The 24,227-nt window shown below is 39.2% G+C and overlaps 1 protein-coding gene across 1 annotated transcript; it reads left to right on the top strand.

The window, feature by feature from the left end:
- Positions 1-632: 632 nt before the first annotated feature.
- Positions 633-23,599, top strand: LOC308521997 (thrombospondin type-1 domain-containing protein 7B-like). The gene is made up of 6 exons (XM_081095200.1): positions 633-1,307; positions 1,407-1,502; positions 3,953-4,035; positions 5,225-5,417; positions 8,637-8,724; positions 22,424-23,599. The coding sequence occupies exons 1-6, from the start codon at positions 1,004-1,006 to the stop codon at positions 22,503-22,505; spliced, it is 846 nt and encodes a 281-aa protein (XP_080951326.1). The 5' UTR covers positions 633-1,003; the 3' UTR covers positions 22,506-23,599.
- The last annotated feature ends 628 nt before the right edge of the window (positions 23,600-24,227 follow it).

The following is a 24,227-nucleotide window of genomic DNA, read 5'->3' as shown; positions in this document are numbered from 1 at the left end:
GCACCCTGCAGCAGCTGTGTTCTGTGCCCTGCCCAGGTATGCAGCCTCAGACAATGGGGAGTGCCCTCCATGATGACCTTATTTATTTTCTATTAGCTTTTTTTTTTTTTCTGAAGAAGCTCTATCTAGTCAAAACTGAAGGTTTTTATTAACTTTAGTTAATTTTTAATTTTGGTTATAACTTTTGGAATATGCTGGCAATGGAGGCAAGAGGGAAAAAAACCCTGGACTTGGAAATTTAAGAGCTAAGTTGGAATCTTGTCTCTATCACTTCCCTGGTGTTTTCCCCGGGACATATGGTCTCACCCTTTAAGCAATGGTTGCTCCATCTAGAAAATGTGTTAACAATACCTGACCTGACAGCACATTGCCATTATTCCGAAACTATTGACTGAATCCATGAGTAGATGAACCTCAGGGGGATGGCGTGGTGGGGACAAATAAGGCTACATGTCTATGAAAGCATTCTGCACACAGTCACGTTCTATGTAACCATGAAGGGCATTATTAGTTGCATAAAAAGTATGAATTTATTCTAATTCTAATAACTTAGGATATATGGCATAACTTTAAGGTGGCTTAATATATCCTCATAGTATGACATGTAAAATACATGTGCATGTATGTAAACATACGCTTTTGTACACATATACACATAAATGTAAATGCACATAAATATGTGTGTATGTTTAGGGTATGTGACATTCTTTAGGCCCAAAGATATTCCACTTTAATAACCAGCTTATTATCTTTTTATGGTTTTGGTGAACCTCAATTTTATAATGCTATGCTGCTCTTTGAAAACTTAGTTACTTTAACCTCTACATCTCCCTTTTTAAAAAATTTGTATCACTAGCAGATGTGTAGTGTTCTCTAGATATCATTATGATTTGAAGCAAAGCAATGCCAATCTAGTTTTGGCATTATCTTTCTAAAATAGACTAAACCATCAATTACTTCATCATTCTGAGTGCGTTCTAATTAGAAAATTCGTCAAAGTAGAATGTCTGGCCTACGGAACTCACCCCTATCACTGCACCACCAACAATCTCCCGTGAACCCTGTCCATGTACATGCTGTCAAGTGCCAGTGTCCATGCCGTTGCCCCCGCTCTGTACTGCACACCCATCCAGGAGACTGTCATCTCACGGGCTGGTCGGAGTGGAGCACGTGTGAATTAACCTGCATCGATGGAAGAAGCTTCGAGACCATGGGCCGCCAATCTAGGTCAAGGACATTTATAATCCAGTCTTTTGAAAACCAAGACAGCTGCCCCCACCAGGTTCTAGAAACACGTCCTTGTACAGGTACCAAGAGCACTTTTCAGTTCTCAGCTTTGGTTGCTGAAGCTTATTCTTTTCTTATGTCGGGGATAATGGAACCGCTGTTGTCATGTCTGCTTGCAGGAGGCAAATGCTATCACTACACGTGGAAAGCAAGTGTTTGGAATAATAATGAACGAACCGTGTGGTGCCAGCGTTCAGATGGCGTGAATGTCACAGGTATTCCTACCTCAGATTCATGTGGGTGCTTCCTAACGATCTCTGAGTGTTGCTGTTTGTGCAGAGAATTCGCTTACAAATTATAAGCCAGGTAACACTGAATAGACAGCCTTTGATTATCCTCTTGTCCAGTTGTCATTAGACCTTTGCATCTCAGAAAGCAAACAATTCTATTTGAAGACCCATCATAATATATCAGACAAGTTAAAGCAATAAGCTGAAACACAATAATTTTCTCTCAAATATTATTATCTGAGAAAAACTGGAAAAGACAGATGCCAACTTAAAATTGTCTCTAAAATTTTAAATCATGTACCTTCTTAGTAAAAAGTTTTTGAGGACTTATCTCAACATATCATGTTTATAAATCATATCATATGCTTATATATTATAAAATGTACAGAAATTTAAATTAAAAGAGTATATTAGGACATATAAAATTTAAAATATCATATTTGCTAATGGTACAAAAATTTGCTGCAAATTATAGATGCATATATTAACTCACTGGAAGTTTAGTTTTTGAAGATTGTGCTAGTCATGATTACTATTTTTAAAATTTGTCTTTATTGTTGAAAGTATTAGAGATGTCCCCTTTTCTCCCCCATTTGACCCCTTCTAGCCCACACCTGCCTCCTGCCCCCCATGACACAGTTGTCTGTGTCCATGGGGTTTGCATATATGCATACAAGTTCTTTGGTTGATCTATTCCCTCTCACCTACCCCTCCTTCCCTCTGAGATTTTACAGTCTTTTCCATGTTACTATTTAATATATAAATTTAGATGGAGGAAGTGTTCCTCATTCATGGTGATGGATACAATTTGATCTACAGTCCAGTCTTCTCAATAATTTTAAAGGTTTTTTATGCCTTCTTATCAGAGTAAATTGCCATTATTTTTACTTAGTACTGGGATGGCAAAGAACTTATTCTAGGGAGACTGTCTATTCTTCTGTAGGAATAGGAGGGTCAGCTCTGCCTTTTCCTTGTACGTGTGTTTTTGCATTGTTGGTATTTCCTTTAATCCATAGTTTATTCATACACTAATTTATTTTAAGCTACTTATACATTTCATCAGTTATTAAAACTAAATATATTGCAAATCAGCCTTACCAGGAACACAGAAAGCATCACACACTCTGCAATATGCTGAGAGTTAAAGTGGCGCCGTCGCACTACAGATTCTCCGCACAGAGCACACGTGGACACCTGATGCATAAGCTCAGCTTCCTAGCGTCATCTGCTAAGTGTTATTGGAGCTTAATTTCATTCTTAAAAGTGTTATATAACTAGATAAATTCAAACATTTTCTTCCCTAGCGATGCCCTCCTACAGGGGCCCACACACTGCACTTTGGACATTGCCACTTTAAAGAGTGGACAACACCCCTTCCAAACTCAATTGGTAGCAACTGTGTGGTTATTGCCACTAACGCCCCAATTAATAACCACACCAAAGGGCTAATTCTGGAGTGTGGTTGTCTTTTAATTTTTGTGTGGATTATTTTCTTTTCCAAGTAACAGTGAGAACTTATCTGCTTCATTCTCAGGGAAAGTGCTCTGACTGTTCTCTACACTGCCTTATGCCCAAAGCTTTTACTAGTTACAAAATCAAACTATAACTGGTTAACAATTATAGTAAGGTAAAGCCTACAGTCTATAAATGCAAGCAATATTATAAATAAGGTTTAAATACTGCCCTCAAATATTATGCACCTTCTTTGCTTAGTACATGGAATCCAAGAAGGCAAGTGAGTGATTTTCAGATTATAGAAGCATGCATTATTCTAGCCACTTACTCACAAATATGCAGTTACTGTGCCAAGTACTATACATACCAGATCATATGTATGATTTCCCTTCCTGGTGCTTCTACATATGCTCTTCAAAATAAGTGTGGGGGTCAGCGGGTGTGTGTGTGAGGGGGGAGGGAGGTCAAAGGGTATGCATATCCTGAAATATGTTTTAAAATGTTGCCAAAGTGTTTGATATTCTGGTGCATACATTGATTAGTGGCTTTCTTTTTGCATGTGGTTGTTGGGAACTGGCCCAGTGCCTGGGGGGCGGGGGTCCTCCAGAACTGAAGGAAAATATATGTAGAATAAGTCTCAAGCTGATACATTTTATGCTCCTGAACTTAAATTGAGATGTCACCGATTCTTTTACTGATGCTGGCACTCATAGATGTCACCCTCAAGCATAGCCATAAGATGGAATCATACTGCCAGCAGCAGGTATACAAAATCTATAAATAGCTTCTGTGAGCAGAGCCTCCCATCTCTATCCATCCATCCCGGAGTAATCAATAAAGTAAGACTGGGCCACATGTCAGCAAACGGATTTAAAAAATAATACTACTTCTGTTACAAAGTGGCCAGTGCCAGAGAGAGAAAAACTGTTTTTTAACGTTTATCATAGAAAAATCTGCAAATGATGGGATTTCCTTTGTAGGAGGCTGCTCCCCTCAGGCCCGGCCTGCGGCGATTCGACAGTGCAGTCCAGCCTGCAGAAAACCTTTCTCCTACTGCACTCAGGTGAGTCCTCACAGGAGACGCCCACCAGGGTTTTAACTGCTGTGTTGCACACATGCGGCTGGATGCCTTCCAGTCACTGGAGCAAGCAGCAGCTCCATGTGCCCACGATACCATCTAGAGGCATTTGCTGGAGTAGTCACAGTGATTAAGGAACTCTTTGCCGGCAGTCTTTTTCTATAAATCTGCCTATAGGGAAATCTGTTTTTCAGGTATCTAATTTATATTAGCTCTATTTACCAATAATTGTTCTCCGTTGATTTATTTCTTGATTCTTAGCCTTTCATCTACCTCCATTATTTTGGAAGTTATTATAAATGCCTGTTTGTATGTGCTCAATGTTAAATTGATTACACTATAAATAGTATAGTATAAATTTTTAGTTCATTTTAAATAAGTTAAATGCCTATGAATAAAAAGTATATGTGTGCACGTTCATACACACACACACACATATATGAACATGTATATATATATATTTTAAAGCAGAAATCATTCTCCCATCTACCACTGCTCAGGAATTATGGAAAAATGTGCAGTGCACATATAATTTTTAAAGTTATGTCATGTTCCTGAAACAGGTTTCTTCTCACACACATGTGCCTTTGTGTTTTTCTCCCCTTGGGCTGCCCTCCTTGAGGGCAGAGCCAAGCCTACAAGCAAGGAGGTAGGTAGTTCAGACCTGTTATTGATCAAGGGTAGCAGGTGAGAGAGACATTCGGCAGCTGGGGCAGCAACAGAGCTCAAGGAGCACATAACTCCAGAAGATATGCACATAACTCCTATTGCTTTGCTTCTCAGTATCAAGGACAGGTTGAAGTGAGTGGGCAGGAATCTAAACAGCTGGGGATGGGGGAAGAGTTGAGGATATTTTGATTAAATGTCTTAAACATCTCCACAAGAGAGAAAAGGGTGTAGTTAATACCCTCCCCTGACAAATAATTGTGATTTCATATTTGCAAGGTGTCAGAATTGTAAACCACTAGAAAAAAGCTGATGATTTATTTAAGGGTTGACTTTGGAATTCAGAAAGATGAGTTATTGGATTTTCATCTCTTTGGCAAGACTGTTGCTGAAAAAAACACAGATAGAAATTGCCATGACATATGCAAATATCAACTGATTTCAACACTTGTTATTTTTTGTCTACACAACTCAACGAGTAATCATAAAAATATCGTTTCTGCTGTAGGGCGGAGTCTGTGGTTGTGAGAAGGGTTATACGGAGATAATGAGATCAAATGGTTTTCTGGATTACTGCATGAAAGTCCCTGGCTCAGAGGATAGAAAAGCTCATGTGAAAAACCTTGCTGGGAAGAACAGACCTGTGAATTCAAAAATACATGATATTTTTAAAGGATGGTCTATTCAGCCCCTTGATCCAGGTACATTTCAGTTATGTGTTAAGAAATGTAAGTTTTCTTATGGGAGATTAGGGTTTATATTGTGACCAATATTCATGACTGAAAGAATGGAGGAAAAGACAATATGGTCTCATGCGAGGTTTCCCAAATTGGAACATTGGATAGATAATGCACAATCTCTTTTAAATGTAAAAATTTTCATAGATTGTTGAGGATAAGTCTGCCAACTTCAGCCCCTAAGAGATAATGAAATAACCAAAATATTAACCTTGAAAAATATTTTTTCATTATAAACTATCTCTGCAATAGTATATGCTTCTACAACTGTGAATTTGTGTATATAATTTAAATTAAAATCAAAAGGTGGAATAGATTCTCCAGAATATGCAAATGCCTTAGGAAATGTCCAAGGACCTTATCTGGTTTGGGCAACACTAGAGAAGCAAAGGCAGTGGTCAAAGGCAGACAGACCTTGTTGCTGTCATGGCTCAGAATGTGCCTGTTTTGAGTATAATTTCTTCTCCTCATTGCTGAGATCCATCTAGAGGCACCTGCCCTGTAGAACTGTTGTGGGTAGTGGCACAGTGTCAGGCCTGCAGGGCTCAGGAATCGGTGGTTACTAAGAACAGGAATGGAAAGTTATTAGATGCTTCCATGTACCCTGTGGGTCTGTGCTTACTATATTGCATGAATCTTCTCATTCTGTTCTTGCAATCTAATGAGATGCTATTATTCACATTTTAGAGATTAGGAGTCTAAAGCTGCCCACACACATTAATTTTACCAAAGTCACACCACTAGGAAGTGACAGCCAGGTTTGAAAGGCAGGTCCTTCAGGCCTTTACATAGCACTGGTCTCTGCTTCCCACCTTGTAAAGTGAACAGAAAATGAACGCAGGATACTCTGCCTACCACACATGCCTCTTCTAAGAAACAAAATGGTGCTAATGACTGAGCAAAGTGGCATAGCTGATGGGGCAGGGAGAAGAAAAAAACAGACAAAGCTCAGGCAAAATATACCCTGGCTACTTTCCTTCCAGACCCTAGGCCGTTGCTGGACCAAAGTGCCTTAATGATGTACTTAAATGAAGCAAAAACCAGAGCCCAGCCCCAATAACCCCTAGATCTGGTGGGAGAAACAAGATGTATATTCCTCAACCAATTTTTAAGGATGACTACAATATCTTAACTCAATTTTGATTCCCCTAGATGTCTGGGCATTCCATATGTGTGTTTTTTAAATCTTATTCACATTGTGACTAAGTTCTTTGAAGGATACGTGAAATGAAAGGTAGCCATATTCACCTGTTGTTTGTAGACCATATTTCAGAAGAGAATGAGGGTGAGGTTCTAGGGCAATGAGTCTTTAAATCCACAAGTAAGGTCCTTAACCTTTGAGGAATCAAATGAAAGCATCAATAAGATAGATGCAAATACACATGTGTGTCTATGTGTATGTATATAAGCATATTTAGTTTTGAAAAAGAGATCTTCATGATGAGAATATAAATTGGATCAACCTCTAGGAGGGCATCTGGCAATTCAGATCATGCATTGTGACTAAAAATTTCTTTCCTAGCAACTAACTCATCATACAAATATATATACTTATACCAAATAAGTATATAAATGCTACCCATTACACGATTGCTTGTTATAGAGCAAATGAGTGGAAACAACATAAATATGTGTAAATAGGATAAATGAGAAAAAATAATACAATTATGCAATATGTCAGATATATTAAGAATGAAATAGGTTTATGAAATAGAGTGAAAATATGTGCAAATCAAAAGGGAATGATATATATATATATATGTATATATATATATATATATATATATATATATATATATATATAATTTGTGTCTTTTTAAAAAAAACGTGTTTGTGTATACATATGCTTGCATATGTAGAAACAACTTTGAAATGATTCCCAAGGAAACTGGTAACAGTGATAGCACTTGGGTCGGAAACTGAGAGAGAGGGCAGGAAGACTTATTTTTCACTATACATCTTTTAATAGTTTGAAATTTGGCCCTATCCATTATGTTATTATAAAAATTATATTAATTCCTTTATAAGGAATATGCTTTTAAAGGCCATGGGCCACATACCTCTGCACTGGGGATTTAAAAGTATTGGATTCTCCTAATACTTCAACTCCCTTAGGCTTAGGGGCAGTAAGATTAAAGGTGCATTCTCAGTCAGGGAAGGCTTTTGTAAATTGTCATTGTAAAAAACTCAGACTGGGGGATTTCATCATTAGTGTTTCAAAGAGATCAGAATCAAAGCTTTGTAAAAAGATTTTCGGCCATAGAAAAATAGCACTAATACATTGAAACCTCATCCTGAGACCAGATTGATGCTTGGAAGTGTCAAAAATTACTGTAGATGGTCATAATATAATTGAACATATTATGATTTTATTCTAAAGAAGTATTTTCAACAATTTTTTTTTGTTTTTTATCCTATGGAAACATTTGGAATTAGATGTTAAAGTATTTTTTAAACCTGCAGTTAATTACATTCATCTAATATAAAAACCCCGTCTGTGTGTGAATATCTTCCAGAAAGGAATACAGTTCCTTTGCCAGTCCAATTCTGACTTTAGTTAACTATATGCTCACATAAAATTTTAGAGTTCCAGATACAAGTCAAATATCTATTATACATAGAAAAACATGCATACAATCAAGTCAGAGTTATCTCTTAGTAAAATGAGATAGAGTGCCAATGATCAGACTATTTGGTTAATCTATTTTCCTTTAACTTTAGCAAATAATCAAATCCAAAACAATGCCTCTATGTACACATATGGCTATAATTTTATAATAATTTGGTAAATAGATTAGCTTGCTTGGTCATGATGTTTTTGTTCACTCAACATTATTCAGGAAGCAAAGTCATCAAAAATAGGCATAGTAATTCTCTTTGCATGCAGATTGTTTCTTAATAAATAGACAATTTATTTTCTTGGTCTATTTATGTAGCAAGATGTATTACATGTATAAGACAATACACACACGAAAATAAATTCAAAAATAGTTTACCAGTTGTTAGATTTTATGAAGTAATGATTACCAGTGTTTCTTTGGCACTGTGAAATTTTTGATAGACGATCTAACATTTGATAGGTGTCACAATTGGGTGTTTATGACTTGTGCAAGACTCAGAAATTCAGATAAGAATTAAAAATGTTGTATGCTAAGCTTGTTATTTTATCTCTATTTTAAACAGATGGCCGAGTAAAAATCTGGGTTTATGGTGTTTCAGGTGGTGGTTTTCTTATCATGATTTTCCTAGTATTTACTTCCTACCTTGTTTGGTAAGTACTAATTACTAGTTTATACGGGTAGCATGTTATACTAAGAGGAAAAATGTCAGGATCATTTACCCAACAAAATAATCATCAACAGTAAAATTGAGTGGGAGACCATTATCTTTATTATTCTCATTTGAAATAACGTTCTTATTTTAATTTTTATCAGTAGCTTTCAGCTTGGCAGCTGTTTTCACTGGCATCTCCTGCCACTCCAAGGGACTGATACTCGGGTTCCAGCCCCAGAGATTTCTTATTTTAATTAGTCTTATGTGTGGCCAGGTCATCTAGATCTTTTAAAGTATCTCAAGTAATTCTAATATGCAACCAAAGCTAAAAACCATTACTCTAAATAATTCTAGTTCTTAAAATTTTATATTAAAAAAAACAACTTAGGATGGAACTTTCTAATTTCAAAGGGAGGCTTATGCTTCCATGGTTTACTCCTTACATCCCATTCATCTGGAATGACTTGCCATGCCTCCCTGCTGTGACATTTACCCCTCACTGGTATGGGAGTTATTTGTATAAGCATCTTCCTCCTCTACCAAACCCTCAAGGACTTTGTGGGAAGGAGGAGAAGAGTTATAATTACTATACTTTATTGACATATTTTTCAGAGCACAAGTTTGATACATATGTATTGAACAGAAGAATAAGTGGATGAATAAATGAGTAGATAAGTACAACAAGTAATGTATTGCTCATTAATTTTAGAGACAAATGTCAGGAAAAATGTCTAATATTTATATGTCAAGCAAAGTACTTTAAAGAGATTGCCTTGGTCAATCCTCACAGTAATCTAATGAGATGTTGCTATCATCGACCCCATTTTAAAGAGAGTAAATGATCCCCAGGAAAGTGAACTCCTACAGCTGAGGTCATCAGCCTGGTAAAATCTACTCTGGCTTTGTCCCACCCCAGAGCATATGCTCTGTCCAGTCGCCATAGTTTATTTTCCTTAAGTAATCATAAAATGTCTTAGACAGAAAGCTGTGTTTTTCCAAGTAAATTAAGGTACAGGCCTCAGAAAAGATCTAATTGATATCAAAACCCATAGCATATGCCCTTACCGATGAGTTGCCTAAGAATTCAAACATATAATTCTATTAAATAGCTTGCAAAAGAGTTAGAGGAGAGCAGTTTTAAGGATTTTGTATTTTATTCCCAAAATAAAAGGCTTAAAACAAAACAACTGCTATAACATGCCAGGTCTTTAGGTGTGTACTTTAGACGACAGCAATTTATAATACATTTTGGAAATGCTTTTGAGAAAATATAGAAGAAAAATAGTCTTCTTAAGAACCACTTTATTCAGAAACTATTGTGTATCTCTACCATTAGTGTTTGAAGTTTCTGAAATATTGCCGATGTTCCACCTCCCCTGGCAATAAAGATCTATGAGGTAATTAATGGGGATGGCCACTAGGTGAGTTTGTAGTTAATCCAGACATAGTACCTGGAAGTTACTCCAGATAATGACATCCATTCCGCCTTGTTCAGAACAACTCGGTAAATAGGCTTTTACTCTGCTGAACTTTGAGAGCGGTGCCCCTACTTCCAGAGGGTCGGCCTAAACAACAGACAGTTGCCGGCTTTCATCAAACTATTTAATCTCCAGTGGCCTGACGATGAGTCCTTGTGGCTTAAATACAACTGTGCTGAGAACTGCTAGCAGCTTGCCTTTCAGTTTATAATGAGCTCACTTTTCTAGCTGAATGGCTTTATATTTTGCTAAGATGCAAATGACTGTGGAAGAGATCACTTTAAAATGTGTCAGTCAATGATCTCTTACAGCCAGGTTGCATGATGGATTACTAGTAGGCATGACTGGTGGTGGCCTATGTGGCAGCATTTCTGGGTCCTAATTTATGGTGAGTGAGGTGATCATAGCTTTTCTGATAACAAAATTGAGGTGAGATATGTATAAAAATAAAATGCACTTTTAATGAATATAGGGAAGAAGAACTCTAAAGCAGCAGTTCTCAAGCTGTGGGTCGAACGACCCTTTCACAGGGGTCGCCGAAGACCATCGGAAAACACATATGTAATTACATATTGTTTTTGTGATTAATCACTATGCTTTAATTATGTTCAATTTGTAACAATGAAAATACATCCTGCATATCAGATATTTACAATTCATAAAAGTAGCAAAATTAGAGTTATGAAGTAGAAACAAAAATAATTTTATGGTTGGGGGTCACCACAACATGAGGAACTGTATTAAAGGGTCGTGGCATTAGGAAGGTTGAGAACCACTGCTCTAAAGAAAAGTCTCCTGGGGAAGTTGGGTCAAGATGGCAGAGTAGGTAAATACTGTGCTCACATCACCCATGACCACATCAAAATTGCAACTAAATTATAGAAGAACCATCATTGGGAGTCATCTGCAGTCTAGCTGAACAGAAGTCCTATAACTAAAAATATAAAGAAGCCACATTGAGACTGGCCTGAACCTCTTTCAGTGGATTTTCCACGCAAACAGACTGTCTCAGCTTCTGCTGCTGACTTTCCTAAAATCTCTCAAAGGTTCAAACAAGCTACAGCTAGCCTTGGCATGCAGTGTACTTCTTGTGAAGCTGACTTAGTACTACTCTAGTGGCAGCCTGCCTTTGTTCACAGTATGGCACCTCCAAACCCAGCACAGGTGGTGACCAACTGCAGATCACTTTGTAGCTGCTCCCACACGGCCCCAGGGTGGGCACATTCCAGGGCTGATCTTGGCCTGCATCAAGGAAGGGCAGAACCAACAACCCTCATGTCCAGCTTCAGAGCACCATGCAACCAGCTCCAAAAATGACACACCCAAGTATAAACTCAGCAGGCATCAGTACCCTGCTATAGCAAGTCCATCTCCAAGGGGTTATCCTCAAACAAAAAGGGCAGTTTGTCCACTGTCATCTTAGCCAGCCCTCACAGCTAGTCAGTATGAGAGTCAATCCCACCCACTGTTATGTTAACAGTAATCAAGGCTCAACTACAGCAGGAGAATACACACAAGGGACAACTCTGGAACCCCTGGCTCAGGTAATCAGGGAGAATGTGCTGCTGGCATCCACAGGACGCCTACTACATAAGGCCACTCTGTGGAGACTGGGAGATGTAGCAGATCTACCCAAAATATAGAAACAAACAGGGAGGCAGCCAAAATGAGGAGACAAATAAACATGTCCCAAATTAAAGAAGAGAGTAAAACTCCAGAAAAAAACACACAAAGCAACAAACAAAACAAAAAACAACAGCACACTAAATGTGAAGGAGTCAAGCAATCTACCAGAAACATAACACAAAAAAACTGGTTGTAAGTATGATCAATTAACTTAAGGAAAGAATAAGAAATCTCAAATGGAAACTTCAACAAAGAGAGAAAAACCATGAAAAAAGAACCAGTCTGGAATGAAAAATATAGTAACTGAAATGAAGAATACCTTAGACTTGCAGTGGTTCTCAACCTTCTGGCCTTTTAAATACAGTTCCTCATGTTGTGACCCAACCATAAAATTATTTGTGTTGCTACTTCATAACTGTAATGTTGCTACTGTTATAAATTGTAATGTAAATATCTGATATGCAGGATGGTCTTAGGCGGCCCCTGTGAAAGGGTCGTTCGACCACCAAAGGGGTCATGACCCACAGGTTGAGAACAGCTGCCTTAGAGGGCGTGAAAAGCAGATTAAATCAATGATTTGGAAGACAAGGCAGCATAAAACACCAAATCAGAACAGCAAAAATAAAAGAGAAGTTTTAAAAATTAAGGTAGTTGAAAGGACCTCTGGGATACCATCAAAAGTACCAACATTTGCATCATGGGGTACCAGAAAGAGAAGAAAGAGAGCAAGGGATTGAAGATCTAATGACTGGAAACCTTAACCTGGCAAAGCAAACATACTTACAAGTCCAGGAAGCAAGACAGTGTCAAACATGATGGACCCAGAGGCCCACACCAAGACACATAATTAAAATGCCAATAGCTAAAGACCAAGGAAAACTTCAGTCAGTCGTGTGCAAGGGAACTCCCATAAAAATATCTGCTGATTTCCCAACAGAAACTTTTCAGGCTCCAGAGGATTGTCATAAAATATTCAGCGATGAAAGGCAAAGACCTAGAACCAAGGGTAGAGTACCCAGCAAGGCTCTCATTTAGAGCTGAAAGAGAGATGAAGAGCTTACCAGAAAAGTAAAAGCCAAAGGAGTCCATCACCTCTAAACCAGTATTGCAAGAAATGATAAAGGGACTTCTTTAAGAAAATAAAAGATAAAAATATGAGTAAGAAACTAGGAAAGAAAAAAAAATTCACTTAAAAAGCAAATAATAAAAGCAGTAGATCAACTAACTATAATGCTAAAACAAAGATTAAAGGCAAAAGTAGAAAAACTATGTAAATTTACAACAGTAAATGAATAGACAAATGAAAACACACATCAAAGAAGTAAAAAAAAATCATGATGAAAACAAAAGTGTAGGGGGTGAGTAAAACTTGTAGTGATTTTAAAATAGACATCTATAAATATATGTTGGTATAAATGAGGCACATGTAACAACAAACTAAAATTTACAAATGATTCACAAGAAAGAAGTCCAAACACAACACTTGGGAAGTCATGAACATACAAAAGAAGAGAGCATGAGGATAAGAATGAGAAGCAAGAGGAAAGAACTACAGAAAACAGTAAGATGGGGATAACCACATATCTATCAATAATCACTTTAAATGTATTCAATGCTCTAATCAAAAGAATGGGGAGCTCAATGGATAAAGAACAGGACCCATACATAGACTGCCTACAAGAGACCCATTTCAGATTAAAAATAAAAACCACACAAACTGAAAGTAAAAAGGTGAAAAAACTTATTTCATGCAAATGGAAATTTTATGAAAGCTATCAGACTAAATAAACTTTATCTCCTGCTACAGTCTTACTTTTAAAGAAGGATACTTTATAATAATAAAGGCATTGATCCAACAAAAGGATATAACTCTTATGAATATCTATGTACCTAAATATATAAAGCAAATAATGACATACATAGAGAAATCAACAGTAATAATGTAACAGTAGGAGACTTTAATACTCCATTGATATCAATGGATAGATCTTCCAGACAGAAAATAAACAAGGAAACTGGCTTTAATTAACTGATATTTTTAGGACATGTCACCTCAAAGCAGGAGAATATACATTCATTTCAAGTGTACCTGCAACATTTTCCAGGGAAGACCACATACTCAGATGCACACAAAAAGTCACAATACATTTACGAAAATTAAATTCATATCAAACTGTTTCTGATTACAATGATATCAAATTTAAAATCTAGTAAAAGAAATAAACTAAAGCAAACACATGGAGCCTAAATAATACGCTAGGAAACACTGAATGAGTTAACAATGAGATTACGGAAGAAATCAAAAGATAACTCATGGCAAATGAAAATGAAGACATGAGGACCCCAAATCTATGGGACATAGTCAAAGCAGTTCTCAGAGGGAAATACAAGAAAAATCTCAAATAACAATCTCATTGAACACCTAAAGGAACTAGAAAAAGAAAAACTAACAAATCTAAAGTCAGTAGTTGAAGGAAATAATAAAGATAAGAGTGGAAATAAACAAAATGAAGCCTTAAAACAATTTAAAAGATCAATGAAGCCAAGAGCTGATTCTTTGAAAAGATTTTTTAAAAATCAATAAACTCATCAAGAAAAAGAGAGTCTAAATAAATAAAATCACAGAGTAGCAGTAATAAGAAATACAAATTATTATAAGAAAACTAGGGGCCCAGTGCACGAAATTCATGCACTGGGGGGGGGGTGTCCCTCAGCCCAGCCTGCCTCCTCTCACATACTGGGAGCCCTCAGGGGATGTCCTATTGAAGGCTTAGGCCCGCTCCCAGCTCCCCTTGGGGAGCGGGCCTAAGCCGCAGTCTGGCCTCCCTTTGTGGAAGGTGACCAGGCTGATCAGGGGAAGGCACCAGCCCCATCACCCCGCTGCTGCAGCTACTGCCAGTCACCGCAGCCAGCAAGGATTTTTCATCAACACGGACTCCAGTCCCGTCACCATGAAAAAATGACAACATTTTTTAGGCATTTTCAAGATGTGTCTTTCATATAATAATAATTTCTTTATTATTTTTTTATCCTCACCTGAGGATATGTTTCCATTGATTTTTAGAGAATGTGAAAGAGAAAGGGAAAGACAGAGAGAAACATCAAAATGAGAGGAACACTTTGATTGGTTGCCACCTGCATGAGCCCTGACCTGGGCCCTGGCCAGAGAGGAGCCTGCAACCTAGGTACATGCCCTTGGTCAGAATTGAACCCAGATCCTGCCATCGGCAGGCCAAGGCATTATCCACTGAGCCAAAGTGGCTAGGGCAGGATATGACATTTCTTAGCCCAACAGCAGCGGACCTTTGTTTTTTTCACCAGGAGTGTGGTGAAAAACCCTAGATCACCGTTTTGGATTCTTATTACCCAAGTTACTAAGAATATTACCAGTGGCATACAGGGAGCTTAACCAATGAGCGGTCAGAAAAGGTGCTTCCTCTGTAGTTCACACCAATCTGCGGCTTGTCACCCCACCAACCCCCGCCCCAGGCTTGACGCCTCTGGCCCAGGCTTCAGGCCTGGGCAGGGGAACCCCATCTCCCCCAATCACGGGCTCCACCCTTGCCCAAGCCTGACCCCTCAGCCAGAGGCATTGACCCCCATCACCCTCCGATTGCCAGATTGGCCCCTTTCCCAGGCCTGATGCCTCTGGCCCAGGTATCAGGCCTGAGCAGGGGACCCGCACACCCCTCCGATTGACGTCTCCACCCCCCGCCCAGGCCTGACGCCTGGGCCAAAGGCGTTGACCCCATCACACTCCAGTTGCAGGATCAGCCCCTTGCCCAGGCCTGATGCCTCTGCCAGATGCGTCAGGCCTGGGCAGGGGACCCTCATTTCCCCCATCACTGGCTCTGCCCCCAGCCCAGGCCTGATGCCTCTGGCCCAGGCGTCAGGTCTGGGCAGGGGACCCCCAGACCCCTCCGATTGCCGGCTCTGCCCCTGGCCCAGGCCTGATGCCTCTGGCCCAGGATTCAGGCCTGGGCAGGGGACCCCTAGCCCCCTCCAATTGCTGGCTCTGCCCCGCTCCCAGGCCTGATGCCTCAGCCAGAGGAGTTGACCCTCATCACCCTCCGATCCCCGGATCGGCCCTTTGCCCAGGCCTGAGGCCTCCGGCAGAGGTGTCAGGCCTGGGCAGGGGACCCCCAGATCCCACCATCCCTGGCTCCACACCTGCTACCCACGATCTCTGGCACCACCCCTGCCCAGACCTAAGGCCTCTGGTGGAGGCATTAGTCCTGGGTAGGAGACCCCCAGCTCCCCGGGATCTCCTGCTCTGCCCCGGCCTAGACCTAATGCCTCTGGCCAAGGCATTAGTCCTGGGCAGGGGATCCCCAGCTGCCCAGGATTGCTGACTCTGCCCCACGATGGCTGGTTCCGCCCCTGCCCAGGCCTAATGCCTCTGGCCGAGGCATTAGTCCTGGGCAGGGGACCCCCAGCTCCCTGCGATTGCAGGCTCTGCCCCTGCCCAGGCCTAATGCCTCTGGCCAAGGCATTAGGCCTGGGCAGGGGACCCCCAGCTGCCCAGGGTCTCTGAATCCCCCCCTGCTCCCTGCGATGGCTGGTTCTGCCCCTGCCCAGGCCTAACACCTCTGGCCAAGGTGTTAGGTCTGTGCAGGAAACCCCCAGCTCCCCGGATTGCAGGCTCCACCCCTGCCCAGGCCTAACGTCTTTGACCAAGGCTTTAGGCCTGGGCAAGGGACCCCTAGCTCCCCGGACTGCCGTGAGAGCGGGTTGGGGGCATGACTGCAGGCAGACGCCGCAGCCGCCCTGGAAGCCCGGGTCTGCCAGTGGGAGCAGGTCGGGGGCGTCCGCCCACACTCACGCCCCAACCTGCTCTCGCGGGTTGGGGTGAGTGCGGGCGGACACCGCAGCCACCCCGCCAGCCCTGGTCTGCTGGCGGGAGCGGGTTGGGGGCGTGACTGCGGGCGGAAGCTGCAGCCGCCCCGGTCTGCTGGCGGGAGAGCCGGTTGAGGTCTTGGCCAGTAGGGGACAGCTGCAGTCATGCCCCGGCAGCCCTGGGTTGGGTTACCCGCCATCCAGGTCACAGATAGCAGGCCTGGAGGGTGGAGGGGCAGACAGAATGGCGCTGTCCCATCCTGCCTGCAGTATGCAAATTAGCCGCCATCTTTGTTGGCGGTTAACTGCCATCTTAGTTGGCAGTTAATTTGCATATCGCCGTGATTAACCAATGGGAAGGGTAGCGGTCGTACGCCAATTACCATGTTTCTCTTTTATTAGATAGGATATTGTGAACAATAATATGCCAACAAGTTGGACAACTTATAAGAAATAGATACATTGCTAGCAATATATAATCTTTCAAGGTTGAATTGGGAAGAAACAGAAAATTAGAAGTAACAACTGCTAACAAAATCAAATCAGTAATAAAAGAAAAACTACAGAGTCTTGTATCAGGTGGTTTTACAGTTGAATTTTACTGAACATTCAAAGAATTAATACCTATAATTATCAAACTAGTCCAAAAACTGAAGAGGAAGGAAGGCTCCCAAGCTCATTTTATGAGGCCAGCATCACACTGATATCAAAACCAGACAAAAACACTAAAATATCAGCAAACCAAACTTAATAATATATAGAAAAAATCATATACCATGATCAACTGGATTACTATGATGCAAGGTTGATTAAATATCTACAAATCAGCTAACATGATACACTGCATAATTAAAATGAAGAATAAAAATATCAATAGCTTCAGAAAAAAATGATAAAATCCAGCATCAATTTAAGATAAAAACTCTCAGCAAAGTGGGAATAGAAGAAACATAATTCAACATAAAGACCATATATGCTAAACCCATAGCTAACATCATACTCAACAGAAAAAAATTGAAAACCTTTTCTCTGAGATCAGGAACAAGATACCTATTCTCAGCATTATTAATAAACATACTATTGGAAGCCTAGCCACCACAATCAGACAAGGAAATGAATAAATAAAACTGTCATTATTTGCAGATGACAAAATAATATATAGGAAGAACCCTAAAGATTCCACCAAAAATTATTAGAACTAATAAATAAATTCAGTAGCATTTCAGGATACAAAAATAATATTCAGAAATAGGTTAAATTTTTATATACCAATAATGAACTGTCAGAAAGAAAAATTAAGAAAATAATTCCATTCACAATAGCATCAAAAAGAATAAAATACCAAGAAATAAATTTAATCAAGGAAGTAAAAGACCTATACTTGGAGAACTATAAACATTGGAGAAAAAAAGTGAAGTGGATACAATTAAATGGAAGCATATATATTCCATTCATGCGTAAGAAGAATTATCATTAAATTGTAAAGCCCAAAGCAATCTACAGATTCAATACAATCCCTAATACCAAAGATATTTTTCACAGAACTAGAACAAATAATACTAAAATATAAATGAGGCACTAAAACTCCAAATAGCCAAAGCAATCTTGAGAAAGAACAAAGTTGAAGGTATCGTACTTGCTGATGTCAAACTATTTTACAAGACTATAATAATCAAAACAGCACGGTAATGGCATAGATTACACAGATACATAGGTCAGTGGAACAGAATACAGAGCCCCAAAATAAACTGACACCTATATGGCCCACCAATCTATGACAAAGGAGGTAAGAACATACAATGGGGTTAAGACATTCCTTTCAGTAAAGGTGTTTGGAAAACTGTACAGATACATGCAAAAAAATGAAGCTATCCTAATATATATATATGAATAAACTTAAAAGAAAATACAGGCAGTAAACTCTTTGATATAACTTTTAGTAATACCTTTTTGGATATGTCTTCTCAGGCAAGGAGCACAAAGAATAAAAAAAAATGGAACTACATCAAATAAAAATGTTTTTGCACAGCAAAGGAAACCATCAACAAAACAAAAAGAAAATGTACTGAATGGGGGGAGATATTCACCAATGATATCTCTGATATGGGGTTAATACCCAAAATGTTTAAGGAAGTCACACAACTTCATACAAAAATAAAATTTAATGAAAAGATGTGCAGAAGACCTGAATAAACATTTTTTACAAAAAGAACAAACAGATGTCCAATCCTATATAATAAAACCCCAATATGCAAACTGACTGAACAGCCGAACAACTGGTCGCTATGACACGCACTGACCACCAGGGGGAAAATGCTCAATGCAAGAGCTGCCCTCTGGTGGTCAGTGCACTCCCACAGGGGGAGCCGCTCAGCCAGAAGCTGGGCTCACAGCTGGTGAGCGCAGCGGCAGTGGCGGCAGCCTCTCCTGCTACCGTGGCAGCACTAAGGACCCTGGGGAGCGGGCCTAAGCCGGCAGGTAGACATCCCCTGAGAGGTTCCGGACTGCAAAAGGGTGCAGGCTGGGCAGCGGGACCCCCACACCCAGTGCACGAATGTTGTGCACCCGGCCTCTAGTATACATATGAAAAGATACTCAATGTCACTAATCATCAAGGAAGGGCAAATTAACACCATAATGAGATATGTCCTTAAACCTGTCAGAATGGCTATAGTCACTAAATCAACAAACAACTGTTGGCGAGTTTGTAAATTTGTGTGGCCACTGTGGAAAACAGTATGGAGTTTCCTCAAAAAATTAAAAATGGAACAACCTTTTGACCCAGAAATCCCACTTCTGGGAACATATCCAGAGAAACCAAAAAAATTGATTCAAAAAGACATATGCACTCCTATGTTCATTGCAGCATTATTTACAATAACCAAGATATGAAAGCAACCCAAGTGTCCATTGATAGATGAATGGATAAAGATGATGCGGTATATATATATATATATATATATATATATATATATATATATATTTTTTTTTTTTTTTTTTTTTTTTTACTCAGCCATACAAAATAATACAATCTTGCCATTTGTGACAACATGCATGACCTAGAAGGTAATATGGTTAGTGAAATAATTCAGACAAACATATTTCACTTATATATGGAATCCAAAAGACAAAAATAAACATGCAAGTAAAATAGAAAAAAAAGTCATAGATACACAGAACAAATTCAAGGTTGCTAGATGGGTGGGTGATAAAGTTGAAAGGATTAGGAAGTGTAAATTGGCAGTTATAAAACATAGTCACAGGGACATAAAATACAGCCTGGGGAATATAATCAAGAGTATTGTAATAACTGTATATGGTGTGACATGGATACTAGAGTTATCGGGTGGTCAAGTTGTAAGTTATGTAAATATCCAAGCACTACAGTGTACACCCGAAACTGATATAATATTGTGTGTCAACTGCAATAGAAACAAAAAATGAAAGGCCTCCTGTTTACTGGCTTTGCAGAGGGCACCCTGTCACTCAGCTTCTCCTCTCAGCATGCTTTTGACTAGCCCAGCTCTGCAAAGCCACAGCTACCCAACAAAGTACCACCATATTCAATGTTTGCCAACATCTGAGAACTTCTAAACTATAAAAAAATTTTAGGTCTCACGCATTCATAATTATTATTTTAGTATCTGACAATGGAGAGAGTACACAATATGAAAAATTCATCATATAATGAGACCATCACAATGATTCCCAATAAACCTCACAGCCCACAAAAATCCAAGGCTTATGTATTAGGAGCCCTCCTCCCCTTTTTTCTTCTAGAGGTAGACACAGTGTTTGTAATTCTTTACATGAAAACTGCTATTAAAATATCTGTGTAATATTTAGAGTGGAATTTTCCAGGCCCAGCTCACCATAGCTGGACCATATTAGCTGTCTCCAAGGAAATGTTACTATCTCTTTATAAGTCCAGCTATCTCTTCCCCAGTCCCTAGAACTCAGCAATTCCATTTCACTTTGCCTAATTACATTTAGCAAATGCCACCTAAGAGTGGATTGCCAGAAATTCTCTGAAAGCACTTATATTTCTTCTCCCAGAACAACCCTGGGATTTATTGAGAGAGTTTATGTAAAATGTGTAGCTGTCCATTGAGCACCCATTCCCTGGCAGCTGTAAGGGTGGGGGCACTGATAGGATTTCTGATTTCTTGTAATAGTTTATTTAATCATTTTAATTTATCTCTTTAGCTCCTATAAGTTGCTTTATGCCTCAAACCTTAAAATGTTTTTCTCCTTAAATTAGAACTTGAGCATTTTAAACTAGGACATTCTCCTGACAACCATTTTATCAAACTTTTTTTAACTGTGGTAAAGTTCATATCACAAAATTCACTATTTTAAGCATTAAATGAAAGAAGCCAGATGAAAAAGTCCACATTTAGTATAATTCTATTTATGTGAAATATCCTCCATAAACAAATTCACTGAGGCAGGAACTTGGTAGGTGGTTGCTGGGCAGGATGGGGAGAGACTGCTTAGTAGGTGAAGAGTTTCCCTTTTTAAGGTGATAAAAATGTGCCCGGACCAGATAGGGGTGATGGTTATAGGGAATGGTGAATGTACTAACTGTTACAGAATTGTACACATTAACGTGTTTGTTTTTAATTTAAATTCACTCAGAATATAAAAATTCACTCTTATAGATACACACAAAATGTTGTTTCTACCAGATGCCTAAGTATGGCATGTGTAGAGAGAGAATGTGCTGAAGAGGGTAGATGCACAGGTCTGGGTGTTAGTCTTACTTAGAATCCAGGCTCTGCCACTCACTCAGTGACTAGGGAGAGGTTCAATAACCTCTCTCATCCTTCTCTGTAAAGTAGCCATTATTCTAGTGCCTCCCTCTCAGGGTTGTTCAGGGATTTATTGAGATATTTTATGTGAAATGCCCATCAAAGAGCTTGGCACTAACTATGCATTTATTTAATTAATAAGAGATGTCTCTATAATTTGGAGACAGGGGGTGTTATGGCTCCCTGCTAATGAGGACAACCCAAAAGAGAGGTGGGCTCTAGAGGCAGGGCAAAGCAAAGGCATTGAGGAAGAAGGAATCAGGATGGTAGGGCAGTGTGTGGCATAATTCAAACTATAAATGTTCATAAACGCAGAGATTCACCCATACTAACAATCAAAGAGTGTAAGGGAGGCTGTTGGGCATGACTATGTGAGTTGGGAATGGTACCAATTTCAGCTTCTCTCTCTGTGAGAGGAACAGCAGCTCTGGCGAAGTTGGTGGCCTTAGGTAAAACACACTAGGTGAGGATGGCTTTCCATGGTGCAGACTCCTCTTAATTTTCCTGACATGCTCAGGTGACTTGGCAGCTAAATGTCAAGTTTCAGGCCAGAGCAGAAGAGTGTTTACTTAAAAACAAGACCAGGGTAAGGCCCCAGATTCTGGCTACTCCAGCAGCTTAGGATGTTAAACATCTGCAACATGAAGGTTGCAATAGCTTAGGAATTAGTGAGCCGCAGATGTTCACATTACTGTGTATAAAAAGGCACAAGAAAGAAAGTAGCCCTCTACCAAGTTCACTGTTTCCACTAAACTATTTCTAAGATTTTGAAAGCATGAGGCTTCTCCTAAAAATAGCGTTAAAGGTGACAAGAAAACCCCAAGTCCAGAGAAAATAATATTTTGTCATTGCACTGATTGAATTCCTAAACCTCGCAATTGTCTTTGGCAGATGAAACAGAGCTCTGTGAACTTTCTTTATCTCAGGAATTCTTTTCCCTTTGCAGCAAGAAGCCAAAACCACATCAAAGCACACCTCCCCAACAGAAGCCTCTGACCTTCGCCTACGATGGAGACTTAGACATGTAACCTGAAAAGGAAATCCAAATGTAGACATCGACTGCCTTAACTGCTTTCTCTTTTGTAGCTCTCAGACTTCTCAGTTTTTTGAGGAATCTCACAGTGTGATATATTAGGCAGAATGCAAATACTGCAAAAGTAATATTGCCTCAACTTCATTTGGATATGGAGTCAAGGATTATTCAGTCTGCCATTTTGATTTCAAGTTGTTTGTGGGTGTGTTTAATTTTTTTTATTTTCTCAAGGGACCTGAAAATCCTTCTCTTCCCTTTTGGAAAAGGGAGGAAGAAAACGTGATGGAATTCCCACAGACTTGAGTAATCTTTACCTTCTGCAGCATGATGACAATCCAGAGGAAAGTCCAATCAAGACATTTACTATAAATGGCGAGTTTGACACTGCATTGTTACGCACTATATTAGTGCAAATCTTTATTCTTTCCATATTTCAACACTGAGTTTTCTAGAGTTTACATTAGTTCAGAGACCTTCAAATTGCATTGACTATTTTCATGAACACAGAGGGAATGGGCTGCCATTTCAGAAATTCTCTGAGTTTTTACCTTTGAATACTGTATTTGTTTTGTAGCCAGGGGATGATGGCACTTCATGGGTCGCATCTATTGAAAGAAATGGCGTGTGCATAATTGACGAACTAGATGAAAGCTGGGTGGTTTCTAAATGACATGTGTATTGAGTGTGATGGTGTACAAATGAACTAGGTGGTCATATTGGAGAATGAGGTCGATTATTTGATTACTAAAACTGCATTTTAACAAAACTTAGCAATGTAGATATAGAATTAATCACACAGTTGTAATTCAGTTTAATGATGACAAACTCCGCTTTTGTAATTTCAATTTTCTTATCTGAATATTTATAAATTTCTTTTGAAGTTAATTATCTGACCTCATTTAATATACATCAAACACCAATCCTGTTTATAGCAAGTCTTGCTTTTATAAGGTTTCAATAATATCTAAAACACATTAAAAGCTGAAACCATTTTATGACGATAATTGTTTGTAATAGTAGATGTTGAAAGTAAGAAGGTGCCATCTTGTGGTATTGACTTGTATTTATAACAAATAAAGTGCTCAAGAGACTGAGAAGTTGACTCTTCTAGATTTATTCATTTCTAAAGTGCCCTTATTTTGAAAAACACAACTTTAATAACACTTTCCCTGTTTCATTGTTTTAGAGGTTGAAAGCTGAAATCACAGAGAAAAGGAATTTTACCCCACATTCTCAGCTCTATCTAGCACACTGCAAAATTGAGAAAAACACAATTACACAGAAGTAGCTTTTAAGATATATCTAAAGTTCAGTCAATATTAGAACAAACAACTATAATAAGGCAAATGCTGACATGTAAATGACCTGAGAGACCTCAGAAAATGGGAATGTTAGAGAAGTGATACAATGAGCAAGATAGAGAATGTTTGCAATATGGCTTCTGTTAACCATGTAACACTTCAACGCTTCCAACAAAAGAGTCCTTAAAAAGATACCATCTTCTGTCAATAGTGTGGTTGAGGAAACAACTCCTAGAGTTGCCCTTTTATTAGTTCACTTTAGCTAAACTTTCAGTACTGTTTGTAGTAGTTCAAGAGATCCTGCTTTGGAAACCAAAATCTGACTGTTCCCTTCATCACCTGTGTGATATTTACCCCACAAAAATTGCAAACTCTCTGTTCCCATTGTTTGACCCAAAAAATAAAGATAATATATT

Source organism: Myotis nattereri, assembly GCF_964212035.1.
Source record: "Myotis nattereri genome assembly, chromosome: 7".
Classification (NCBI taxonomy): Eukaryota; Metazoa; Chordata; class Mammalia; order Chiroptera; family Vespertilionidae; genus Myotis; species Myotis nattereri.
This window is presented reverse-complemented; position numbering and strand designations above follow the sequence as displayed.